Source organism: Miniopterus natalensis, chromosome 3 (assembly GCF_054644295.1).
Source record: "Miniopterus natalensis isolate mMinNat1 chromosome 3, mMinNat1.hap1, whole genome shotgun sequence".
Lineage (NCBI taxonomy): Eukaryota > Metazoa > Chordata > Mammalia > Chiroptera > Miniopteridae > Miniopterus > Miniopterus natalensis.
Window position 1 is genome coordinate 81,166,486 of NC_142083.1, and position 21,007 is coordinate 81,187,492.

The following is a 21,007-nucleotide window of genomic DNA, read 5'->3' on the forward strand; positions in this document are numbered from 1 at the left end:
TTGTTACAGGGAAATTTAAAACTAGAACAACATGATAGAAAAGCAGACTTTTCCGAATAACTTCAAATTTCATCAACATAATCCTCAATCTCCTCCAAGACTCTTTTTAAAGTGACCCTAGGATTCTGATGAGATTAATGAAAGCATTGCCAAAAACCCCAGAAAACAAAAAAAAACAGCAACAGAGTATTGCTATCTTATCACACTGTTTCTCAAATAATGGTACAAAAGATTTAGGTGATATATCAATGAATATTTACTCTGATGGAAATTAGAACAAATATAATTAGCACATAAAACCCAATTTTCATAAATAATATTTCCTAAAGGCTAAAAATTAAGCCCCTTTAAAAATATGAAGTAAACACTAAATATGGTGTTTACTTCATATTTAATAAGTAAACACTAAAAACTGCAAAGGAAGCATACAAATGTCGAAGTATGAGAAATATTGGTGTTTTCTGTTTATTTCAAGTTTATGTGACTACACTACATCATTGCCTTGATTAATCAATGTTTATATAATTGAAAAACTTTATATCATAAAACTCACAGGTGAATAACCACAGGGTATGCCTACAGAATTTCTGGTCATTAAAAAAAGGTTTATATCAGATTTGGAACATGACTCCTAATATAATCTTGTTTATAAATTATTTTCACTATTTATAACCTCTCCTGGGGACATAATATTCTACTAGTTTAAAGTCTAAATTTATTTGGTTTCTATGCATTAAATGTTTGTTTACAAACTTTGTCTCCACTATGAATAACTTGTTATTGAATGGTATGGAAAGGTCTGACAAAAAATTTCCTACATTTATATATTCATATAACTTCCCCCCCATGAGTTATGTGCTGCTGAGTAACTGAAGGACCATGGCTTAAAACTTTCTCACATTTATTATAGTCACATAATTTCTCCCGAGTATGAATTTTCCTATGTTGATTAAGGTGTGCACTCTGGCTAAAAGCTTTCTCACATTCATGACATTTATAGGGCTTCTCTCCCGTATGAATCCTCTCATGCTGATTAAGATGTGTCCTCTGGCTAAAGGCTTTCCCACAAAAACTACATTCATAAGGCTTCTCTCCAGTATGAAGTCTATGATGTTCAGTAAGGGATGTGATACGGCTAAAGGCTTTACCACATTGATTACATTTGTAGGGCTTCTCTCCAGTATGAATCCTCAAATGCTGAGTAAAGGATGAATGTTGACGAAAGGCTTTCCCACATTCATTGCATATAAAAGGTTTTTCTCCTGTATGAATTCGCTGATGTTGAATAAGATGTATTCTCTGGCTGAATCTTTTCCCACATTCATCACACTTATAGGGCTTCTCTCCTGTAAGGACTATTTGAGGTTGAGTCAAAGATGAGTTGTGGCTGAAGGCCTTCCTACATTCACTGGGTTTCTCTTCAGAACGAATACGATTAGTAAGAAGAATATGTTGATTGAAGATTTTCCCACACTCATTATATTCACAAGTATTCTCTCTTACATAGTTTCCCTGGTAATAAATCAATTCTGAATTATGTTTGATGCTATTTCCTTGTATGTCTGAATTCAGGGGTATTTTAATTGAAGAAATTCTCTGATGCATAATAAGATTTGAGTTCATTTTATAGTTTTCCCCAATTGTATTACATTCAAGGCTTCTCTCCTGTGTGACCTTTTTTTGGGCAGACGATACTAGTCCTAAATGTCTCTGCTGGTTTTCTTGGTTAAATTCTAACTGGTAATCAAAATCCCAGAGTCCTTCTAGAATGGAGTACCAGAAACTGTCTCCTGTTAGTCTCTCTATTATCATGTCATGGGTTTGCTTTTCATCAGAAATAGTCTGGATTGGAGTTGATTTTTTGACTTCAGGTCTATTTTTTCCATCTATAAGAAATACAGAACAAATTAAGACGTACAAATTGATAGTTACAAAACAGTCATGGGGATGTAAAGTACAGCATAGGGCATATAGTCAATAGTATTGTAATAACTAAGTATGGTGCGAGGCACTAGACTTATAAAAAAACAAGTGGGGGTTTACAGCATATTTCTAATGACAAAAGAAAAAAATCAGAATATTCAGATATTTTGCAGCAGTCTCTGTTTTCAAAAATATTGTTGCTAATGAATTACCAAATGAAACTGACAATAATGCAAAAAGGCATTTGTGGCATTGAAAAGTTCTAAAATGAGGCTATGTAACAAGAAGGAAGACTATAAAAAGATGACAAGAAGCAGTGAGCTGGAGGAAATTTTAAAACATGTGTGGTAACCATGAAAAAAAAGAGATCATTCTGGAGTGTCCACAGTTGAAAGGAAATGGAAAGGAGAATAAGAAATATCAGAGAAAGGCCTGTGTTCAGAGGTGGGAGATACTAGAGGAAAGACTGTATTTAAAGAAGACAGGTCTCATCTGTGGATTATTCTACTATAAGAACAGCCACTTGCTTATTTAAAAATTATTTCTTATTATTTTTAATCTTTTGTTTAAAATGATAAAACTAATACTTGCTTATGGTAATATAATAATGTGAAAATACATACTGTAAGAATTCCACTCCTTAGAGAGGGGTGGGAAACCTTTTTTCTGCCAAGGGCCATTTTAATATTTATAACATCATTCTCAGGGCATACAAAATTATCAACTTAAAAATTAGCCTGCGCCTGGCCGGGCATGGCTCAGCGGTTAAGCGTCGACCTAGGATCCAGACGATCAAGGTTCGATTCCCAGTCAGGGCACATGCCCGGGTCGTGGGCTCGATCAATGACTCTCTCATCATTGATGTTTCTAGCTCTCTCTCTCCCTCTCCTTTCCTCTCTCTGAAATCAATAAAGATATATTTAAAAAAAAAAAATTAGCCTGCTATATTTGGTCAAACATTTACGTAACTCACCCCTAATGGCTGGAACTACTTCTCTTTGGTGAGGCCTTAGCAGGGCCAGAATGATTTCGCTGCTGAATTCAGCCCATGGGCCAGATGTTACCCAACCATCTTAGAGGTAATCATTGTTAATAGTTTGGGGCCTACCTTGCCAGATATTTCCTATGTTCACACAAATATAAATATGAACCATATTTTGAACAAGCATGACTCATGGGTTGTGATAAAAACAAAATTTCATTTCAGTCTCCTACCACTTTAAAGTTTATTTAGTGGGCGTGGTCTTCCTCTGCTTCTAGATGAATATTTGGGCAGGTCCCGGGGCTTTTCCCCTAATTCTTAAGTAACTGACACTCCTGTTATATTGTCACAAACAGTCTCTATTCAGCAATGAAAATGTCCAGTCACATGTAATAGTCAGAACTCCAAAATTAATCCCTTACCTCTCCCCTGGGTCTGTTACCAGAGTCATATTCTTTCTTTTCTCTCTCTCTCCCTGCCTGCCTCTTCCCCAACTCTACTCTCTCCATCCTAGCCTTTTCTCTGACTATTCTCTTCCTTCCCCACTTAACTATTTCCCTGCTCACCTCTTCCTTCACTCACTATTGTTGTTTAGTTCCATTCTAACAAGATTTGGAGGGTAGGAGCTAAGTGAAGGAATGAGGGATTAGGAAGAAAAAGCAGAAGTTCAAATGAAACAAAACGAAGTCCAAATGATGAAACAAGGTGTCAGAACAAAGAATCAGAGTGGGAAACTACATAGAGATGGGGCAGGTTAGTTTGGCTGAATGAACCAGAGTGGAATATAGGATATGGGCAGCAGTCAACTATTTGCTAATATAACCCAGGCAGAGCATTGTAGGTGCTATGCTAATAATAGGAAACTAAGGAGGTTTTTCTTTTGGCCAAGAAGTCTCATATTTAGTGGGATGTTTTAAAGAAGAGAGTACAGCCCAGCCGGGCGTGGCTCAGCGGTTGAGCATCGACCTAGGATACATGCGATCAGGGTTCGATTCCCAGTCAGGGCACACGTCCGGGTTGTGGGCTGCAGCCGATCAATGGTTCTTTCATCATTGATGTTTCTATCTCTCTCTCTCCCTCTCCCTTCCTCTCTCTGAAATCAATAAAGATATATTTAAAAATAAGTAAATAAATAGAGAGTACAAAGTCAACAGCTCCAGGTTTTGAAATATGGCACTTAATTAAAATAGTACGACATTCATAGATAAAAATATAATCTAAAATCTGGAAAGAGAATGTGGGTGAAATACTTAGACGAGAAATGTAGAAATGGGGGAAACTGACATATAAGGCTACTTATAAGCACTACAACAGAATGGAGTACCAAGCCCACAGGAATGCACACCTTCAGAAGAAAAAGGAGGGAGAGGAGGTAACACAGGAGCAGGTAGCGATACAGGAGAAAGGCTGAAAGGGGCAAGAACAGTGTGATTCACAGGCAGGGTGGAAGAAAATTTCTAAAAAGCAAAGTCAACACAGTCAAATACAAGATCATAGGAGACAGTAACTACGATTTCTAGCCACTGGGTCTGGCTGGAAGGAAGTCATTGGTAATCTTCCAGAAAACAGTTTTAGTAACACGAGCAGGGTGTATCGCGAAGGTGATCATGAGAATAAGAACCAGGGTTCTGGGTTTTAGGCAAGTTTAAAGAGTCTGATAATGAAAGGAAAAAGAAAACATGAAAAGTAGATGAAAATGGCAGAGATACAGACAAGAGAGATTTAAAGAATACCAGGCGAGAATGTGTGATGAAAAATGGAAAATGCTGTGTGGGGATTTGCAACACCAGGGTATTTATGGACATTCAAACTAATACCTTCAAATTAACTTCTGTGCTGTGTCAATTTTTAAACAATAAGTATATACCAGAAAAAAAGAAGAAAGCCATTTCCACTTTGGGAAAAGGTCAAACGTGAACTAGATTTTTCGTCTTCAGTATTCTTCAGATCCCAGAGAGAGGTATTTGGAGCACACTCAGTTGAGTACGTCAAAAGTGACCGTTTCCGTTCACCCAGGAGCAAGTGCTAAAATGCTTGCTTCTCACCTGGATGAGTGTCCAGCGGGCTGTCTCCTTCCGTCACCCACTGCTCTTCTTGCTCCAACTGAGCGATCACCTCTGGCTTATAAAGTTGATGCCCTATTCATGGGGGGGAAATGTATCTCAGAAGTTTACACTGGAAACAAAAACATTTCTCTCAGAACTCATTTCCAACGTTTTTAGTGTTGAAGGGCCTCTGGTTTTGGAAAGGGGAGGCTTCAGAGGCAGCAAAATAAAGCTACCCACTTCCAACTCTGAAAGTCAAGACTTTTTACTTGAGGAGAAAGAGCAGAAAACAAAGGTCTCTGTCTATGAAACTGATTAGCATTCTTCTGTTCTGGCCTGAACTATATTGACAAAGCTTTGGAAGTTTTCACTACTTGAGAAAAAAGAGTACTCCCCCTCATCCACAGTTTTGCTTCCTGCAGTTTCAGTTACCAGCAAACAACCATGGTCTAAAAATATTAAATAAAAAATTCTAGAAACAAACAATTCATACATTATATTTTTAAATTTTTATTTATTTTTTACTGATTTATAAAGGCATTTTTCTTTTTCTTTTTTAATAGAATTTATTGGCGTTACATTGGTTAATAAAATTATATAGGTTTATTGTGTACAATTCTATAATACATCATCTGGATATTGTATTGTGTGTTCACCACCCCAAGTCATGTCTTTTTCCATCACCATTTAACCCCCCCTTTACCCTCTCCTACCATCCCCCACTCCCTTTTCTGATGATAACCATACTGTTGTCTATGAGGTTTTTCATCCAACCCCTTTTCCCCCCTCCACTCTGATAGCTATGAGTTTGTTTCTATTTTGTTAGTTAATTTTATTCATTAGATTCCACATATAAGTGAAATCATATGATATTTGTCTTTCTCTGACTGGCTTATTTGACTTAGCATAATGCATTCCAGAAAGAAACAATTCGTAAGTTTTAAATTGCAGGCTGTTCTGACTATTGTGATAAAATCTTGCACATTCATCCTGTTCTATCCCTCCCAGGACGTGAATCATCCCTCTGTTGATATGCTTATCGACACTGTGGATGCTCCAGGCCAGTTAGTCACTTCATAGCCCTCTTGGTTATCAGATCAATTGTCTTGGTGTCTAAGTGCTTGTGTTCTGGTAACACTTACTTTGCCTAATAATGGCCCCAAAGCACAAGAGGAGTGATGCTAGCAATTCAGATATGCCAAAGAGAAGCCATAAAGTGATTCCTTTAAGTAAAAAGGTGAAAGTTCTCAGCTTAATAAGGAAAGAAAAAATTATATGCTGAGCCCTAGCCAGTTTGGCTCAGTGGTTAGAGTGTCGGCCTGTAGACTAAAGGGTCCCGGGTTCGATTCAGTTGCAGGCTTGATCCCTAGCCCCTGCAGGGGTTGAGGCATGTGCAGTGTGGGAGGCAACCAACAGATGTGTCTCTCTCACATCAACGTTTCCCTCTCTCTCTGCCCCTGCCCCTCCATTCTCTCTGAAAAAGCAATGGAAAAATATCCTTGGGTAAGGATAAAAAACAATTTATATGCTGAGGTTGTTTAGATCTATGGTAAGAACATGTCTTCTATCCACAAAATTGTGAAGAAAAAAATTCATGCTAGTTTTGCTGTCGCACCTCAAACTGCAAATGTTATAGCCAGAGTGCATAAGTGCTTAGTTAAGATGGAAAAGGCATTGAAGTTTATCATAGGTATGTATGAACAGGAAAAAGCATAGTGTATGTAGGGTTCAGCACTATCCAAGGTTTCAGGCATCCCCTGCAGATAAGGGAGGACTACTATGAACCCATCAGAATGGTTTCCAGTTTTACAGGGACACCATCCTTACCCAGCGTGACCAGATTCCTATAGTTTTCTAGCATCACATCTCGGTAGAGGTTCTTCTGAGCAGGGTACAGCTGGTCCCACTCCTCTCTGGTGAAGTCCACAGCCACGTCCTGGAATGTCAATGACCCCTGCAACATCAAGTACATCTTTGCTCAGCCATAAACTTTTTTTTTTTTTTTTTTACTGGGGCCCTTACTGGACGTAGCAAAGGTACAGCAATAGACAAAGATTAGGATGTCTAAGCTGTTTGTGCTGAGAGTCTTCAGGGCTCTGAGTAATCTAGGTCAAAAATTTTGAAATAACATTTACTACATGTCTTTCGATCATCTTTCAAGACAGATAGAAAAACATGCATAAAATAATTCTTGCTTTTGAGCCTTTTATAATTTTTAACAGGGGAAAGACTCTCGTATTATCTAAACAATTAAAAAACAATATAGAAAAGATGTCACTGAAGAGGTGACATTTAAGGATTTGAAAAGTTATTAGTACAAAGATCCTAAGGCAATAGTGTGTGTAGCATGTTCACAGAAGAGAAGTGAGGCCATGGTAGCCAGAGGGGAGTAAGCAAGGGGAAAGTAAACTATAAAGTCAGAAATGCCCAGAGTCTAGATTCTGAAGGACTTACTTGGGCCATCATCAGACTTTGGCTTTTACTCTGAGTGAAACGGGAGCCACACATTTTGAGCAGGAGTGACATGATCTGATTTTCCACTGCCCTGCCATTTCCTGGGCTACATTTTTTTGAAATCGGCCTTTTTCTTCCTTTGCTTTTACCCTTCTTGCTAATCTCTGCTGTTTCCCAAAGCAAAGCTCTCAAACCCACCAATTTTTCTCCATCTTCAAGTTTTAAGCTATCATTTTCTGTTATCTAGAAGACTGCAATAGTTGCCTAGGTGGTTCTCTCCCTTTTCCATTCTTGCCTCTCACAAGTTCACTTATTACATAGCACACACCAGGGTGATCTTTTAAGTGGAATTCAATTGCTTATTACGTTACTATCCTGCTTAAATTCCCTCAAAGACTTTTCACTGCACTTAGAATAAAACCCAAACCTCACAGCCAAAGGCCCTGCACACTTAGCGCCTGCATGCTTCCCTAAGCTTACCTCGCTCCCCTCCAACCACACTGGCCTTCTTTTAATTTCTCAAATATACCCATGGTTTTTACTGTGTAAAAACCTAAGGCATGTTTAGCACGTGCCTAAAATGCTCTTTTCCACTTCCTTTTATAACTCTTATATATCCTTCACATCTCACTTTAAAATTTGCTTCCCCAGAGAGTTCTTCCTTGATTCCCTAATGCGCACTCATGGCACCTTATTCTTATTTTGTATAATACACATCTCAATTTGCAATTTATTAGTATATTTGCTGAACATCTGTCTCTGTTAGACTGTAAGCCACTCAGGTTTAGGACCACATTTGTTTTTGCTCATTGATATATACCTGATGCCAAGCATAATTTCTGGCACACGGGAGCTGCTCAAAAAATATTTGTTGAATGAATGAATCATCTTCTTTCTTAACACAATAAATGGTTCTGGAAAATTAAACACTGGCTAGAAGGCCAAGAGGCATGTATGCCACATTATTCTCGATGTCTTTTTATTTCTAATGTGGGGTCTTACAATTAAGAGTAAACTGAATGAATCTATTCCTTGCAGACGAAAGATCCCAAAACACTAATGTACTAAATAAATGTTCAGCTCTAGATAACTGTCTCTTTATTGTCCCAGCTCTTGCTCAAGTTTTATTTCCTGTCTGCAATGGTCCAATCTTTTCTAATTTACAAACCCTACCTGATATTAGCACAAATTCAAACTCTACCTTCTTTGTGAAGTCTTCTCTTGCCTCCAGTCTCAATCAGACTTCTCCCTTTTCTGAGTACTTCTTGTATTTGCTGTCTTTTGCATGCATAGCAGCATCCAACATTGTACTTATTAAATATTAATTGTGTGATGTAGGCTTTTAAAAATCTCCTCTGATGAGTTTATTTGCTATGTACAGATAATGATTATTTCATAGAATTTGGAACAATAGAAGGCCTCCTATGTGAAGCAACTAAGACTGACATCTGGTGTGTTAAGCAAAAAAGCTGGTTAAAGTGGAGATCCATAAAATATATCTTAACCACTTTATTTAAAATATATACATCTATATTCATTGGCTCATCTTTTAATGTAAAGCTAAGCTTTTTCTAAGAGTGAAGGGTGGTTATAAGACAGTATATGGCTTCTTCTGCTTCTTTTACAACATCTAGCACTGACGTGAATACTTGATCTGTAAAAATGCTGGAGGGGAAAAGAGCTATAAAGGGGTATATAAGGTGAATGGGAAACATCCAATAGAGATTATCATCTGTCACAACTGTTTCAAGGGCTTGAAGTCTTGAGGCTTAGCACTTCTGAGAACAGAAAAATAAAAGTGCCCACATTCTGAGAACTATGATAGCATTTCAGAGGAGGGTAAAACTAAACTTACCTGGGACCTGACTATCTGTGATCCATCATTCATTTCCTTCTCTTCCATGTTTCCCTCCTGAAAAAGTACAGCATTCTGAGAAGGCATAACTGGGAAAAAGCGAAAAAAAGCATCTCATCAATACATGGTATTAAGGGTGAACCTAAAACTTGGAGCTTTTGCTTTGTGTTAGGATGGCAGTTTAATTATTTTTTTAAAATATTTTTATTGATTTTTAGAGAGATAGGAAGGGAAAGGGAGAGAGAGAAAAACATCAATGGGCTGACTCTCGCATACACCCTGACTGAGAGTCAAACCTGCAACCTTACGATGCACAGGACGACACTCAACCAACTGAGCCACACTGGTCAGGGCAGGATGGCAGACACTTTAGAGGGAAGTACTCAAAGACATAAACTTTAAAGGTTGGATGACTTAACTGTGACATTCTTGTTCCTCTATTACACTGAGGAATTCGATGCAGGACTTCTCTCTTCTGTGGAACAACGCCACTTATTGTGGCATATAAGAAATTCAAGAGAGCTCATAGTTTTTAGCCCTAGCTATACACTTGGGGAATTTTTTTAAAAGGCCAGTGTTCAGCCTTCATTCCCAGAGATTTGTTTAAATCCAATTTTATACAAATTGGTGTGGGGTGGGCCCGGGCAACAGCACTTAATATTTTAAAGTCCTTAAGCGACTTTAAGAGGGAGATGAGAACTGCTGAGATTAGATGCTGCAGACAACCTCTGTTGAGGGCTTATTCTTACCCTTTAAGGTGATAAATTCAGCTCTAAACTCAAACTCCAGAGATCTCTCCTCTGCTTCCTTTAAGATGATCCTTCTAATATACAAAGGAGATTTCACTCTTCTCATTTTTCAGAATGTTCACCTTCCTTTTTGAGTACCTGGATTCAGCCCTACACCAGTATTACTAAACTGTGCAGTTCTTAAATTGTAGTGTCCCCAAAGCTTTGTTCTCTTCTAGTAGGACAGTCAGGAAATATACCAGTACTTATAGCCTCAGTATCCTTGTCAGGCCCTGAAAGCTGATATTCTAGTGCCTATGGGGAACAGTCACTCCCAGGTATTAAAGGTGCCTCATCTCTGATGAGAGTCCCAGGAGTCAATGGACAACTCACAAGGATGACTTCTGCTTCCCAGAGGCAGCCAGCCACTCTCAGAATCTTGCCTTTTCAAGGTGGCTATTACTTTTTTTAAAACTAAAGGACATCAATCCTCCCTGTACAGACTTCATTATGATTTCAAATCTGTCTCCTGGCAGGGATCTTGTATGATACAATTTCAGGTTGAGCACCTGCAATGAGATGCACCAGAATAAGCAGAAGAAATCCAGTCGTTTCGGTCACCTATGGCCCTACAGTCAAGAGACACAAACTACTCATTCATGAAGACAGAGAACAGTAGGATGTGGAATTCTTTAAAAGAATCAAAAAGCATTTTTAGAAAATTTCTCAGATTCACACATCACAGAAAAGCAGCGATGTATTGATGCATCAACTACAACAAACTTTAGCATAATCCTTTCCCACTCTCTTCGTAGAATAGAAAACATGTGGTCCTTTCCCAGTGACTTTCACCAACACCAATAACAGAGTGAAATGCATTAATTTGCTAATAATCATGAAAGAAAACATCCTTTTTCTGTTCACAAAAGTTGGCCTGGAAAACTTCACTCAAAAACTAGTGATAGAAATAAAAAATAAAGCCATTTCTGAGAAGCAATTAAAAGAAAGAAAGAAAGAAAGAGAGAGAGAGAGAAAGAAAGAGAGAGAGAGAGAAAGAGAGAAAGAGAGAAAGAGAGAAAGAGAGAAAGAGAGAGAGGAAGGAAGGAAGGAAGGAAGGAAGGAAGGAAGGAAGGAAGGAAGGAAGGAAGGAAGGAAGGAAACTGTAGTAGTTCCAGTGGTAGAATGGACCTGTTAGGTAAGGAAGCCACTCACTACCCAAGACATGTCATAGATCTAACATTGTACAACCAGTTCACTAAGAAGCAGACCTTTCAGGGGTAATTTAAAAGTACTTTAAGAATTGTGTCACTAATTCACCAAGCAAAAGCTCTAAAAAAGTCCTATTGTAAGAGCCAGACACAATCTATGAGAATGCTCTGATGTTTCAACCCAATCGCCTCAAAACCACTCATTCACAACAATAAAAACCACAATTAAGTTAGGCAGAACAGCATTTCTCCTTCATATATGTGAAACCAAGGGGATGAAGAGCATGTCAAATATATTATATATTGCATGCAAATTTAGTTAATTTGAGACATTTTTATGGCAACTAATGAGACTAAGGTTCCATAGACACAACTTTGGAAGTGCTGATTTAGTTCTCAGTTTCCTGGTTTAATGAAGGACTCTAAAGTTGAAGAACTTTCCAGAGAAGCCTGTGGGATTGCCACAAGCAACCATGATGCTTGGAAAGTAACTAATTCGCTTGACTGCCTAAGGAATACCAGAATTATAATCAATTCAGATGACAAATGAATACGGGCTTACCAGTTTTCCTTTTTCACCCCAAGTACTTTCATAAAATGGAGTAAACTTTACTGACCATGTAAAAACCCCATGTAGTGGTTCTCAGTCTGGGCTGTACATTAGACTCAGTCCAGATTTTAAAATATACAGATGTAAATATATATATATGTCCAGGCTCCACCCAAGAGCTACTAAATCAGAATCTGTTGAGGTGAAGTCTGGCATCTACATATTTTTAAAATGACCTATAACTTTCTTTGATGCAAGCAAGAATTCAAACAGTTATTAGAACTTTTCATTTACTTTCTCAAGCCCAATGATTTTCACCATCATTCTACTCCAGTCACCCACTTCTGAAGCCACACCACTTCTGATATCTTTCTTACCTTACAAAACACTAGACCATGAGTCAGGAGACCGAGGTTCTAGACTGTATGGAAAAGAAATGAAGATAGGAGTGGGTTAATAGATGCGGGAAAACAGAAAAAAGAGAAGTGCTTATCAGAGTGTGGTCTAAAGATCACTTGAATCATGATATTTGTTGAAAGCAGACCCCAGACCTAATGAAATAGTAGTTCTAGGGGGGAATATTGGCCCAGGGATTTGCATTAAAAGGTATTTCTTCCTTGGAATCAGTCCATTCTCTCCAGCCTCCCTACAGGCCTGAATCTAGCACATATCTTCTCATTCCTATACATCAACTTGATCTTTCACTTTTATTGACTCCTTCTTATCATCATTTAAAATCATTTAATGTCTCTCCCTACATTAAAAACCTTCACTGGCTACCTACCCCTTTGCAACTACTATCCATTCTTTTTCAAGGCGGCACTCTTCAAAGGATTGTCAATACTTGTCACTATTTCCCATTACCCACTGATTTTCAATTCTCTATAATCTTGCTTCTGTTCTGCTGCCAGGACACAACTGAAATTTCTCTGGTTAGTAATATAAAACACCCTTATGTTGCTCATGCAATAGACCTCATTACTTCTTAAGTGTTGAAGGTATCTGATATTGCTGACAGCTGCGTCTTGCTTTACTTCCATGGTCTCTCTCAGTGGGCAATGCTCTAATCCCTTTTCCTCTGCCTACCACTTATATATTGTTGTTCCTTATAACTTTCCAAAATTTATTCTTGTCCCTTTCACAGTTGAAGGAAAGGAATCCTTAAAAGATATAAACCATACCTAAAAAGAAGAGTTCACTTCCTCAAATGCCAGGGCAAAGAAACAATCCATCAAGTACCATGAATACCATGGTAACAAATTAGCTCAGAAGGAAAATAAAAACTCTCCAGAAACCAAACTCTAAAACATGGATGACTATGATTTAAATGACAGAGAATTCAAGATTGCAGTTTTGAAAAAACTTAATGAGATACAAGACAACTCAGAAACACAGTTCAAACGAGCTCTGGAATAAAATCAATGAACAAAAGAAGCACTTTATCAAAGAGACTGAAACTATAAAATGAACCAACAAGAAATTCTGGGGCTGAAGAGCTCAATAAATGAGGTGAAGAATGAATCAGAGCCCGGCCGGGCGTGGCTCAGCGGTTGAGCATCGACCTAGGATCCAGGCGATCAGGGTTCGATTCCCGGTCAGGGCACATGCCGGGTTGCGGGCTGCAGCCGATCAATGACTCTCTCATCACTGATGTTTCTATCTCTCTCTCTCCCCCTCCTTTCCTCTCTCTGAAATCAATGAAGATATATTAAAAAAAGAAAAAAAAGAAAAAAGGATGAATCAGAGAGGAGTGTGGGAAACAGAGAAGACCAGATGAAAGAGAGAATTAGCGAGCTCTAACATAGAAATCTAGAAATTACTCAGGTGGATGAAGAGAGAACACTGAGAGTTAAAAAGATGAAAAAACTCTATGAGAACTACCTGACTCCATTAGAAAGAGCAATATAAGAATAATGAGTATACCAGAAGGAGAAGATGGGAGAAGAGAACAGAGAACCTATTCAAACAAATAATTGATGAGAATTTCCAAAACCCAGGCAAAGAGCTGGACTTTTGCATTCAAGAGACTTTCAGAATACCTAATTATCTCAGTGCACAAAGACCTTCTCCAAGACACATTACACTAAAGATGTCAAAATTCAGGGACAAAGAAAGAATTCTCAAGGCAGCCAGGGTAAAGAAGACAGTAACCTAAAAGGAAACCCTATTAGGTTATCATCAGATTTTTCAGCAGAAACCTGATATGCTAGGAGAGAGTGAATGAAATATTCAAAAATTTAAAAGAGAGAAACCACCAGCCATGAAACTTATCCAGAAAAGTTACCCTTTACATATGAAGGAAAAATAAAGGCTTTTCCAGCAAATAAGAATTGAAGGAATTTATCACAAGACCTGCATTACAAGAAATGTTGAGCTCTGGCTAGTATGGCTCAGTTGGTTGGAACATCATCCCATACACAGAAGGGTCATGGATTTGATTCCTGGTCAGGGCACATACCCAGCTTGCAGGTTCAAACCCCGGTTAGGGTGCTTATGGGAGGCAACTGATTGATGTTGCCCTCTCACATCAATGTCTGCCTGTCTGTCTGTCTCTCTCCCTCTCCGTCTAAAATGAAAAAAATAAAAATAAAAAAAGAAATGTTGAAAAGAGCTCTTCTACCAGAAACAAAAAGTTACAAAACTCTGAGTAAGATTACAAACACACAAAGGAAGGAAATTACAACTCTTTCAGAATAGAGTATGAATCATTTAGTTATAACATAAAGGTTAGAGGAAGAAAGCACTTAAAAAAAGACTATAATTTCTGCAACTTTGGAAACAAACACACAGTATAAAATGGGATAATTTATTACAACAAAAACATAAAAGGCAAAGGGGAAAGGGTTGAACCTGTTTGCACAAGAGAATGAAGATGATGCAGTCAAAAGAAAAGGACTATTGTATGTATGAAACATTTCTTACATAAACCTAATGGTAACCACACACACAAAATCTAGAGTTGAGACACATAACATAAAAAAAGATGAAACAGAGGAAAAAATCATAGAAAATCACAAAACTAAAACAGACAGAAACATAAGGGAAAATAAACAATGGCAATACAGAGCCACCAGAAAACAAAAACTAAAATGGCTATATTAAGTCCTCATATATCAATAATCATCCTAAATGTAAATGGACAGAGCATACCGATCAAAAAGCAAAGTATAGTAGAATGGATTTTTTTGAAAAGGACCCAAGTATATGCTGCCTAAATTCTCAAACTAAATTAGGGCAATACACAAAAACACAATTCCATGTCCTTCCATAGGTGTAAAAACAAACAAACCGTGGTACATCCAGACAATAAGACATCACCCAGGTATTTAAAAAATGTGAGACAGCAAGCCATGAAAAGACAGGCAAGAATCCCAAATGCACACCACCGAGCAGAAGAGGCCAATCTAAAAGGGCCACACACTGTACAACCCCAAGTCAAGTCTCCTTCCATCACCATTTATACCCCCTTTACCCTCTTCTACCCCCTCCCATCCCCCTTTCCCTCTGGTAATCACCATACTGTTGTCTGTGTCTATGAGTTTTGAGGTTTTTTTTTCACCCAGTCCCCCAAACCCCTTCCCCTCTAACAGCAGTCTGTTCTCTGTATCTATGAGTCTGTTTCTATTTTGTTTGTGAGTTTATTTTGTTCGTTAGATTCCACATATATGTGCAATCATATGGTATTTGTCTTTCTCTGACTAGCTTATTTTATTTAGCGTAATACTCTCTAGGTCCATCCATGCTGTCACAAAAGGTAAGATTTCCTTTGTTTTTAAAGCCGAGTAGTATTCCATTGTGTAAATGTACCACAGCTTTTTCTTTATCCACTCATCTACTAATGGACACTTGGACTGCTTCCAGATTTTGGCTATTGTAAATAATGCTGCAATAAACATAGGGGTGCGTATATTCTTTTGAATTAGTGTTTTAGGTTTCTTCACATGTATCTCCAGAAGTGGAATCTCTGGGTCATAAGGCAGTTCTATTTTTAATTTTTGAGGTAACTCCATACTGCTTTCCACAGTGGCTGTACCAATTTGCATTTCTACCAACAGAGCATGAGGGTTTCCTTTTCTCCACAACCTTGCCAACACTTGTTGTTTGTTGATTTATTGATGATAGCCATTCTGACAGGTGTGAGGTGATATCTCACTATGGTTTTAATTTGCATTTCTCTGATGATTAGTGACATTGAGCATCTTCTCATATGTCTATTGGCCATCTGTATGTTCTCTTTAGAGAAGTGTCTATTCAGATCCTTTGCCCATTTTAAAAAAAAAAATTTATCATTATTGATTTCAGAGAGAAGGAGAGAGAGAGATAAAACATCAATGATGAGCGTCATTGATCAGCTGCCTCCTGCACGCCCCCGACTGGGGATCAAGCCCGCAACCCAGGCATGTGCCCGGGCCACAAGTCGAATTGCGATCTCCTGGATCCTAGATCGATGCTCAACCGCTGAAAAAGGTTGATAAATCTTTTGACCTTTGCCCATTTTTAAATTGGATTGTCTTTTGTTGGTGTGTTTTTTTGGCGTTGAGTTGTGTAAGTTCTTTATAAATATTGGATATTAACCCCTTATCGATGTGTCATTGGCTCATTGGCAAATATGTTCCTCCATTCAGCAGGTTGCCTTTTCATTTAGTTGATGGTTTCCTTTGCTGTGCAAAACTTTTTAGTTTGATGTAATCCCATTGGTTTATTTTTCCTTCTGTTTCCCTTGCCTGAGGAGATATATCAGAAAAAATACTGCTACAAGAAATGTCCAAAATTTTACTGTATATGTTTTCTTCTAGGATTTTTATGGCTTTGAGTCTAACATTTAAGTCTTTAATCCATTTTCAGTTTACTCTTAATTCTTCCTGTACAGGAACATGGTATATTCTTCCACTTATTTGTATCTTCTTCAATTTCTTTCTTCAGTGTCTTAAAATTTTCAAGTATAGGTATTTCACATCCCTGGTTAAATTTATTTCGAGGTATTTTATTCTTTTTGGAGCAATTGTAAAGGAGATTATTCCCTTAATTCTTCTGATAGTTCATTATTGTTCTAAAATGCAACAGATTTCTGAATATTTATTTTGTATCCTGCTACTTTACTGAATTCATTTATCAGTTCTAGTAGTTTTTTGGTGGAATCTTTAGAGTTCTCTCTATATAGTATCATTTCACCTGCAAATAATGAGTTTTACTTCTTCCTTCCCAATTTGGATGTCTTTTTTTTCTTCTTGTCTTATTGCTGTGTCTAGGACTTGCAGTGCTATGTTGAATAAGAGTGGTGAAAGCGGACACCCCTGTCTTGTTCCCAATCTTAAGGGAAACACTTTTAGCTTTTGCCCGTTGAGTATGATATTGGCTGTAGGTTTGTCATATATGGCCTTTGTTACATTGAGGTATGTTCTCTCTATTCCCACTTTTGGGTGCTGGATTTTATCAAATGTTTTTCTGCATCTATTGATATAATAATGTGATTTTTATCCTTCATTTTGTTTATGTGGTGTATCACATTTATTGATTCACAATAACGTATTTATATTTTGCCAGTCTAGTGGGTGAAAAATATCTTTGTCTTCATTTGCAGTCTATGGTTACTTATGAGGTTAAGCTTTATTTTTACTGGTGTTTATTTTATAGGTTTTATTGGTATTTCTTCTTTAAATTGCTGTGCATATTCTTTTTTTTTTGTCAACAGGTGTTCTTTATATATTATGAACACTAATCCTTTATCTCTTACACATGTTGCAAGTATTTTCTTCATGTCTCCCCCCCCTTCGTTAATCCTCACCCGAGGATATGTTTTTCCACTGATTTTTAGAGAGTGTGAAAGGAAGGAATGGGGAGAGAGTGAGAGAGAGAAACATCGATGTGAGAGAGTCACATCGATTGGTTGCCTCCTGCGTGTGCCCCAACCGGGGCCGGGGATTGAACCTATAACCCAGGTACAGGCCCTTGATTGGGAATTGAATCCGAGACCGTTGGTGCACAGGCTGACGCTCTAACCACTGAGTAACACCAGCCAGGGCTCTTCATGTCTCTTATTTTTAGGCCTTTGTTCTTTTCAAATACAGAAATTTAAAATTTTGACATAATCAAATTAACTAGTTTTCCCAGAGTGTTTTGTGTCCTGTTTGAGTAGTTTGGGATGGCTAAAGCATAAAGTGCAAGGGTAGAAGGCAAAGCAGCATGCAATATTATGACTTTAAAGGGCTTTGAGGGCAGTGTTAAGAAACTAGAACATTATCCTGAAGGCAAAAGGGAACCATGTAAAAGTTTTCAAGAATAGAATGATTTTCAACGAAGATTTCTCATTTAATAACTATCTACTGAGCACCTGCTAAATGCCATGATCAAATCTGTCTCTTAGAAAAATATAATTTTGGGACATTTTATATTTCACACAATTTATAAGTTAAAAATAGATTATATGTTGCCTGGCTGGTTTGGCTCAGTTGGTTGGAGTGTCATCTCCTACACCAAAAGGTTGGGGGTTCGATTCCTGGTCAGGGCACATACCTAGGTTATGGGTTTATTCTCAGTCAGGGCACTTATAAGAGGCAACCCTGTAAGTCAATGTTTCTTTCTCACATCGATGTCTCTCCCTCCCTCCATCTCTCCCTTCCTCTCTCTCTAAAATCAATAAACATATCCTTGGTGAGGATTAAAAACATTAAAAAAAAGGATCATATGGCCCTAGCTGGTTTGGCTCAGAGGTTAGAGCATCAGTCTGTGGACTGAAGGGTCCCGGATTCAATTCCATACCTCAGTTGCAGGCTCCATCAAGTCGGGACATGTGCGGGAGGCAACCAATCAATGTGTCTTTCTCATATCACCGTTTCTTTCTCTCTCTCTCCCCCTTCCACTCTCTCTGAAAAGCAATGGAAAAAATATATCCTCAGGTGAGGATTAAAAAATAAAAAATCAACAAAGATCATATGTCAAAGGGTATAATTAAGGGGGATTTTCTGTATCACATATCAAAACTATTTTACATTAAAACAAAATGGCCCGGCCGGGTGTGGCTCAGCAGTTGAGCATCGACCTAGGATCCAAGAGATCTCAGTTTATTACTGATCTGGGCACAAGCCCAGGTTTCTGGCTCGAGCCAGGAGGCAGCCAATCAATGACTCTCATCATTGATGTTTTTCTCTCTCCCCCTCTCCCTTCTTCTCTAAAATCAATAAAGATATATTAAAAAACACACACAAAAAACAAAATGGTATCAGAGCAGAAACTGTGAGAGCAGTGAAAGAAACAATCTAAAAACAGGTCCTAGTAAAAACAAAAAAGGGAAAAATAAAGTAAAATAAAAACAGGTCCAAGTATTTATCTGCCTGCAGAATATAATGTGTCATTTCAATTCATTTCAATTATGTTCTATTGAACATAATTCAATAGATGATGGTAAGGAAGGTGTGAAGATAAAGAATATACAAAATGGAATCACTTTATTTTTTTATTATTATTTTAATCCTCACCTGAGAATATTTTTTCCATTGCTTTTCAGAGGGAGTGGGAGAGAAACATCAATGTGAGAGAGACACAACCATTGGTTGCCTCCCGCACTTGCCCTGACCGGTGCCAGGGATGGAGCCTGCAACTGAAATAGGTGCCCTTGGCGGGAATGGATCCTGGGACCCTTCAGTTCAAGGGCTGACATGCTCTAACCACTGGGCCAAACCAGCTAGGGCCAAAATGGAATCACTTTAACTGAGCTACTAAAATTACTAGCATTAGAAATGTTGAGGCATGAAGAAAGACCATTCTTGTTCTAACTAGCCTGGGAACTTAAAATATTTTGAACATTCCAGTCCTGCATCAATGCCTGGATAGACATCAGGCATTGTATATGATACAGATAACCCTTTGATTACCCCCTGAAAAACTCACTTATCCACACCACCTAATTACCCTCTGAAGGACTCATATATACATTCACTTAACATCTATTACCTAGTCCATCTGACATGACCAGACTTCGTGGCCCCCAACTTCTGGACCACCTGGCATCCGTCATACTGCCTGTCATCTGACTGATAACTTGTCCTGGACCAATTCCAGGGGTAAGGATGCAGGGCTGAAAATTCTCACTAACGTACTTTTTCTATAAAGTGTTTTTTTTTTATTGATTTTAGAGAGAGAGGAAGGGAGAGGGAGAGAAAGAGGAAGGGCGAGGGAGAAAGGTCGGCTAACTCCTGCACGCCCCCTACTGGGGATCGAGTCCAAACCCCAGGCGGGTGCCCTCACCGGGAATCCAGCCGGTGACCGCATGACGCTGAACCAACTGAGCAACACCGGCCAGGGCTTTCTATAAGAACCTTTAACTTTTCTTTTTCTTCAGAACACTTCTGGGTTTTTGCCTAGCTGTGTTTCCAGCTGCAAAGCCTCTTAAATAAATGTCTACCATTTATTTCTAGCGCAGCCTGCGGACTCTCAGCTCCTTCTACAATGGCCAGACAACTGGGGAAAAAGGCATACTGCTATCCACATGACCAAATCAATACCCAATAATACAGGCAAAAATGTAAAAAAGGGATTTTTTTTAATCCTTTAAAAGTATTAGCAGAAAATAATGGTGAATGTTTTAATAATCTTGGCTTGGGGGAAAACTTTCCCCGAAAAAAAATGATACCACCCACGCCTACACAAAAATAAATTGCAGAGGGTATTAGAGGAAAACACGTTTCCAAGCTTCGGATAGGGGAGGCCTTCCTATCCAGGGTCTCGGGGAAGGCTGAGGCGCTGCTGGGGGGCTCCGGGGCCGCGGCACCCCCGGACCCCGGCCGCCATCCCGCAGCGCGCGCGCGGCTCGGTCCCCGGCGGGCCGCACTCACCGGACTCCACAGACAAAGGGCCGTGCGGCCGGCTCCGCCCCCTGACACCGCCTCCTCGTCGCCTCCGCCTCCTGCCCAAGCCCAGGCGGGAGAGAGTGATGAGTGTCCTGATGCCTGAGCCAATGACTCCCGGGGCCCGGGCTCCTGGGGCTGGGCCAGCCTCCGGCGCCAGGTGGGCTCCGAAGGGGAAAACCCCGCAATGGCGGCTGCGCCGCGCCGGCCTCGGACCCCCAATACGCATGCGCAGCGGCGCCCGGGGTGGGTGGGGGGCGGCAGGGGGAGCCGCTCTCCGCCAGCGGGGTCGGGACTCCCGCCGGTTTCCGGCGTCTGCTTTCCTAGAGGCCGGCAAGCCGGGGGTCGTGGCCTTCGCCCCCGGCCCTCGCAGAATTTCGGGTTCTGGAAGGGCCGAGGGGGCGGCGGAGAGGGCGCTC

At 39.3% G+C, this 21,007-nt stretch overlaps 1 protein-coding gene across 3 annotated transcripts; it reads right to left on the reverse strand.

Moving 5' to 3' along the window:
• Positions 1-440: 440 nt before the first annotated feature.
• Positions 441-20,701, reverse strand: ZNF713 (zinc finger protein 713). 3 transcript variants are annotated; one of them, XM_087815633.1, is made up of 5 exons: positions 20,577-20,701; positions 9,260-9,348; positions 6,778-6,904; positions 4,951-5,043; positions 441-1,886 (listed from the first exon to the last, which is right to left on the reverse strand). In XM_087815633.1, exons 2-5 carry the CDS (start codon positions 9,344-9,346, stop codon positions 829-831), a joined length of 1,365 nt encoding a protein of 454 aa, XP_087671759.1. In that variant the 5' UTR covers positions 9,347-9,348; positions 20,577-20,701; the 3' UTR covers positions 441-828. The 3 variants fall into 3 exon arrangements, with proteins under 3 accessions (XP_087671759.1, XP_016051766.2, XP_087671760.1); XM_016196280.2 differs by lacking the exon at positions 20,577-20,701 and adding an exon at positions 12,123-12,474; XM_087815634.1 differs by lacking the exon at positions 4,951-5,043.
• Between the last annotated feature and the right edge of the window lie 306 nt (positions 20,702-21,007).

Coding starts and splice junctions, on each gene's coding strand:
- ZNF713 (XM_087815633.1), bottom strand. CDS start 9,346: ATGCCTTCTCAGAATGCTGTACTTTTTCAGGAGGGAAACATGGAAGAG. Junction 6,905..9,259: donor CACAGATAGTCAGGTCCCAG/GTAAGTTTAGTT, acceptor TTGATGTTGCAG/GGGTCATTGACATTCCAGGA. Junction 1,887..4,950: donor CCCGCTGGACACTCATCCAG/GTGAGAAGCAAG, acceptor TATTTCTTATAG/ATGGAAAAAATAGACCTGAA.